This window comes from Pomacea canaliculata, linkage group LG9 (genome assembly GCF_003073045.1).
Source record: "Pomacea canaliculata isolate SZHN2017 linkage group LG9, ASM307304v1, whole genome shotgun sequence".
NCBI lineage: Eukaryota > Metazoa > Mollusca > Gastropoda > Architaenioglossa > Ampullariidae > Pomacea > Pomacea canaliculata.
This window is the reverse complement of record NC_037598.1, coordinates 6,311,403-6,316,292: the sequence shown is the minus strand read 5'-3', so window position 1 is coordinate 6,316,292 and position 4,890 is coordinate 6,311,403. Positions and strand designations below refer to the sequence as shown.

Genomic DNA, 4,890 nt, shown 5'->3' with positions numbered 1-4,890 from the left:
TTTGTTTTTAGTCTTTTGTGTACAGTGCATAGAGGTTAACTGCCTACACACTGGGAAATGCGCTTACAAATTTGTGTATATGTCTGTGCATCTTCTGAAGTTGTATTTTTTTTAAGCTACAGGACATTATTTTGGCATTATATAGACTTGAAAAAGAGAGTTATATTTTACATTAAAGTGAATCAAGAGTATTACAAGCAATTTGTCAAATTAGCTGTTGAGGTTTTCAATGAGTGTGCGTGCAATGTTTGTAAGATCGACAAAGTATATAATGAGGGAGAATGCCGATCGACCTTTTTTATTTTTTGACTTAAAAGTTAAGCAAATTTGCTGTCGTTGCTTTTGTGCAGTTTTTTTTATCCTGCTAGCAGAAAGTTACTGACTAAATTAATTTTATCAACTTCTATGCTATCTCAAATGGTTTTATTCAGGCTGTCATTCTACTGATACGGCCTTTTCACACGACAAAATAATGTTATCGTCACTTTCATTGTTCAGTTCTTGCACGCCTTCAATTAGAAGCTGATAAAGCCGTCAGTCTGGAAATATATACCAGCCTCGCAACTACCGTCACTTCTGTGTAAGCACAGTTTACAAGAACTGAAAGAATGTAAATGTACGTACAGCAACGCCGAAAACACACTGACCACACGTAAACTGCAATAAATCATGGCTTAATAACAACTGAAAGCTAACAGGAGATTTTTAATTAAGCAGTTTAACTTCTCCTTAACAACACTACAGAGCAGAGAATTGTGTGTGTCCGATAAGCTAAGCACAAAGAGTGAAGACTGGAAACAGTACTTACATTCGGCGTTGCTCTCGTTCGTTGCCGCTCCCTGCAGCCATGACAGTTCTCAACACGCTGACTGTTGTTGGGGAAACTTTGTCACGTGACGAGTCAATGTGCCTCTCCTACAGAAGAGCTACTTCACGACAACTAGGGTCAGCGCGGTACATTTAGTTTTTTTGACAACCGTAATTTGTTTACCGAAGTTTGTTACATTAAAAGGAACTTTCCATTTAACGTGCGTTAGAGAGAAAGACTGAAATTTAGGGAAGGGACATGCTCCAGTTCCAGATCAAAAAATTAATACAAGGTTAAAGTAATAAAAAAAAAAATCCATTATATAACTCATGTTACATGCGTGGACCTCCGTACACCACTTAAATCAGTCTTCCTCCCACCTGTTCCCTTCCCTCATCCCCCTTCCCCTGAATTTCTATCGACTTTCACTTTGAGAAAATGTAGACGAGAAAAAGAAAAGCAGGGTCGGTTCAGTAAGTCAAAATAATACGTTGAGACGTACTTTGTATATAGGTTTCCTTTGCTAACATTTTCATGATCTGTGTAGAAAAAAATATGTTGATGATATAAACAAGAGAAACACAAAGGCTTATAATTGTGTTTGTTCACGTGTCATATATCATACACTGAGCGGTTCACCTGCTCTAGTCCACATGTCAACAAATCACGTGCAGTCCGCAGGCTGCGATGCTCACCATTATATATGTGACCACAGCTCGTGCTGCTCACCTGTCACTGTGTGCAAGCTACCAAAAGACTTGTCGATCAGCAGGTCACACGTACCTGTGTCTCACCTGGCAGAGCTGCGCGACTGTAAACATAAAACTACCTTTTCTATCAAAGGTACGATCTTTATTCATTACAATGTTGTTACAGGCCAAAGAATAACCAGTGCCTTACTCGCTGTAGTCCTCGGAGGCTGAGTGACGAGCACTACCCGCAATAAATTGTAATAGTTTGAATTTCTCGCCTAAAGTTTCTTCACAGCGAATTCTCTCAACTTCCTTAATGTTTAAGTTTTCATTGGTTTTTGAGTGATCGAGGCTTATGAACCACTCACCTTCCAAGGACACATTATACTCTTCTTTGCTGTTGTACAGTTTCTGTGAATCTATTCATGTGAGTAAAACGCCAGGCAGAGAAATAGAATGCTTTGCGCGTGCGTTTGTGTCAGTGTGTGTGTTTGTGTGTCTGTATATCCAGTTTATAGTTCACGTGTACGTGGTCTTGTGGCCTTTGCAATTAAGATTTAGAATTTGAAATGTTCCTTTCATTCAATGACATTTAAATTTCCATAAATGAAAATTGTAACCTCCACTCATAGCATGCACTTCCCACAACACAAGTACACCTCCACCCCATGCAAGCACACACACATACCTGTAGCAGTCAAGTATATCTACTTATAATAAATAACAGAATATAGTGTACAACCAAGCAAACTTAAAATGTGTCTTATTGAACATCGTGAGTTGCATTCCACAAGTATAATTTAAATAAACGATAAGTTAAAAAAAAATAAACTAGACAAACTAAAAAGCTTCTATAAATCAAAACAAATAATACCGCTCTTTCCATTCCCTCAATGAGTATATTGGATGTATACTAACACCAGAGGATCAGACAGCAATATGGATCAACAATATGGATTTAGCTTCTCAGCTGAATTATAGTTTCTCTACAACACATTATCTTTAAGTTCCCATGATGCATGCTTTGTAGAGGCATGTATGTGTGTTGGTGTGTAATTGGTTTATGGCTGTGGGTGGGTGGCTGTGTTTGTGTTTCTGTGTATCCATTTTAGTTTGCATGTAAGAGACGGGTGTTGGGCATTTGCAATTAAGATTGAGGATTACATTGTTCCTATCACTCGATGACATATTTAAATTTCCTTGAATGATAATTGTTGGGTCCACTCCTAGTATGCACTCATGTCCCCCTCCCCACACACACACACATGCAGAGTAAGGAACAATGAGAGATGAAGGAATTAAGAGGCAGAGTTAAGACAAAGAAGAATGTAAGAACTCTGTTTATCAGCAAGATATTTCCCTTAATTAATGATCAATGCAATACAGCGTACAACAAATCGAAGTAAATTTGAAATGTCTGTTATTGAACATCTAGATGTGAAATCCCTAAATCTAATTGAAACTTTAATACTTTGAATACATTTCTGAACTCTCTTGACCCTTAAAGTGTGATATGTGCATGCACGTTTGCTTGTTTGTATATGTGTTCATATATGTGTCTTTGTGTGCATGAGTGTGTGTTTATGTATGTTATTCATTGTAGTTACATTTACGGGATACATTTATAGGCGTTTGTGTAATACAGTATAGTGCACAACAACATAAACTTGAAATGTCTATGAGTTACAGTCTCTAAAACACTATTTCAATTTGTAAAAGTTTGTTTCCAATCTGATTTAGTTTTTGCACAACACATCTCTCAACTCCATTGATGCTCAAGTCTGCTTTGTGCATGCATTTGTGTGTATTGGTTTCCGTCTCCGGGTATATGTGGTTGTGTGTGTACATTTATCCATTTAGTTTTCATGTCTTTGCAATTAATAAATAAGATTTAGACTTTCTTTATTCTGTGAAATATCTAATTTTCTGGAATGACAGTTGTTACTTGCACTCCTAGAATTCACTTCCCACCACATACATTCACATGCACACCTCCTCCCCACACACACACATGCACATATACATACTCAGACTCGCACACATTTCCAGATTAATGGAGGAATTGACATGCCTGGCTAAGACAAAGAAGAATATGAGAAATCTGTTGATCAGTCGGGTATTTGCACTTTGAATGAATAATGCAATACAGTGTACAACTAAGAAAACTCTTAACTCCTTTAATTCCTAAGTTGTCATGTGCTTCTGTAATGTTACTCATGAACCATTGACCTTCTATTCATGATAATAATTGACTCTTTTTTAATTCCTTGCTGCTATACGATACTATCAATCTGTTCTCTCAAACATGAAGGTTTAAAATATGTAGTCTAGAACTGAAGGAATTTGGTCAGAACTTCTATTGTGTATGAGATTAGTTACCTCAAAATATCATTGCTTTATTAATATGTGTTCCTCATCATTTACAGATCACACGTTTGGTAAACCAGCTTTTAAAACCAGCAGCCACGGTGGTGGTCACGTCAGCCCATAAGGTAAGTGGCACCAAACCTAATTTAGGCATTTGCGATTAAGATTGAGGATTCCTTTCATTCAATGACATTTAAATTTCCTTGAATAATAATTGTTACATGCACTCCACAACACGTCATCTCGTTAGTTGAGACATAGTTGAGCTCCATTGAATGACAATTGCTATCTGCCTTTGTTGCATCCACTTCCCATCGTGCACACACACACACACAAATACATAGGCACTCCACTATTTTTTCCACTGCTTGCATGGGGATTGGTTTTGGAAGGAACTGCCTCTAGGTTTCTTAAGGAGGAGTCTCACTCTTTTGTGCATCAAACCACCTCATTTTTTCCACTATGTATAATGTTGTATAGTAATTGGCAGCGAGTGTTTACACAATGCTATTAGTTTACACAATGCTTTCTGGTTGTATTACGTTAGCCACAGTTGTGTTTTCCTTTTATGTTTTCAGGCTATTCCACAACCTCATTCCTTACTGTCCCTTCCCTTACCCTATTCTTCATCAATTATCTTCTTTAATCCCGAACATCCTATCATTTCATCATTTCCAACCTCTTCCCTTCCCACAAATCTTCCAACTTCTCACCTTTTCACCTCTACCTGTCACTTTGTTACCCTCCAACTCCCTCTCTGAAAAAAATCGTCTGCCAGCTGTCCAGGGGATATAAGTTCGTGATCGGCTGAAACCCGCTGTAGGTGACCCCATGTCCAGCCCTTTCCTTTCATCTCCCTTTCCACTGTTCTTCTCCAAGTTTGATCTTCTGGCTGATGTTCTTTGCCTTCCATGTGCTCCTGAGCGAGGAGAGGCCTGGAACTGGGTGTCCACACCCGATTATTTGCCTCATGCTTTCGGGAGAAAGGTGTTGGGTTGTGGGGGAGGGTGGGTGGTGGTAGGT

At 38.4% G+C, this 4,890-nt stretch overlaps 1 protein-coding gene across 1 annotated transcript; it reads left to right on the top strand.

Annotated features, from left to right (window-relative positions):
- The first annotated feature begins 1,032 nt into the window (after window positions 1-1,032).
- LOC112572127 lies at window positions 1,033-4,628 on the top strand. The gene is made up of 3 exons (XM_025251676.1): window positions 1,033-1,651; window positions 3,927-3,992; window positions 4,446-4,628. Exons 1-3 carry the CDS (start codon window positions 1,496-1,498, stop codon window positions 4,626-4,628), a joined length of 405 nt encoding a protein of 134 aa, XP_025107461.1. The 5' UTR covers window positions 1,033-1,495.
- The last annotated feature ends 262 nt before the right edge of the window (window positions 4,629-4,890 follow it).

What these genes read in the sequence shown, in the direction of transcription:
- LOC112572127 (XM_025251676.1), top strand. Translation starts at nt 1,496, where the DNA reads ATGCTCACCATTATATATGTGACCACAGCTCGTGCTGCTCACCTGTCA. An exon ending in AACTACCTTTTCTATCAAAG is followed by an intron (nt 1,652 to 3,926) that starts GTACGATCTTTA and finishes CATCATTTACAG; the next exon opens with ATCACACGTTTGGTAAACCA. An exon ending in TGGTCACGTCAGCCCATAAG is followed by an intron (nt 3,993 to 4,445) that starts GTAAGTGGCACC and finishes TTATGTTTTCAG; the next exon opens with GCTATTCCACAACCTCATTC.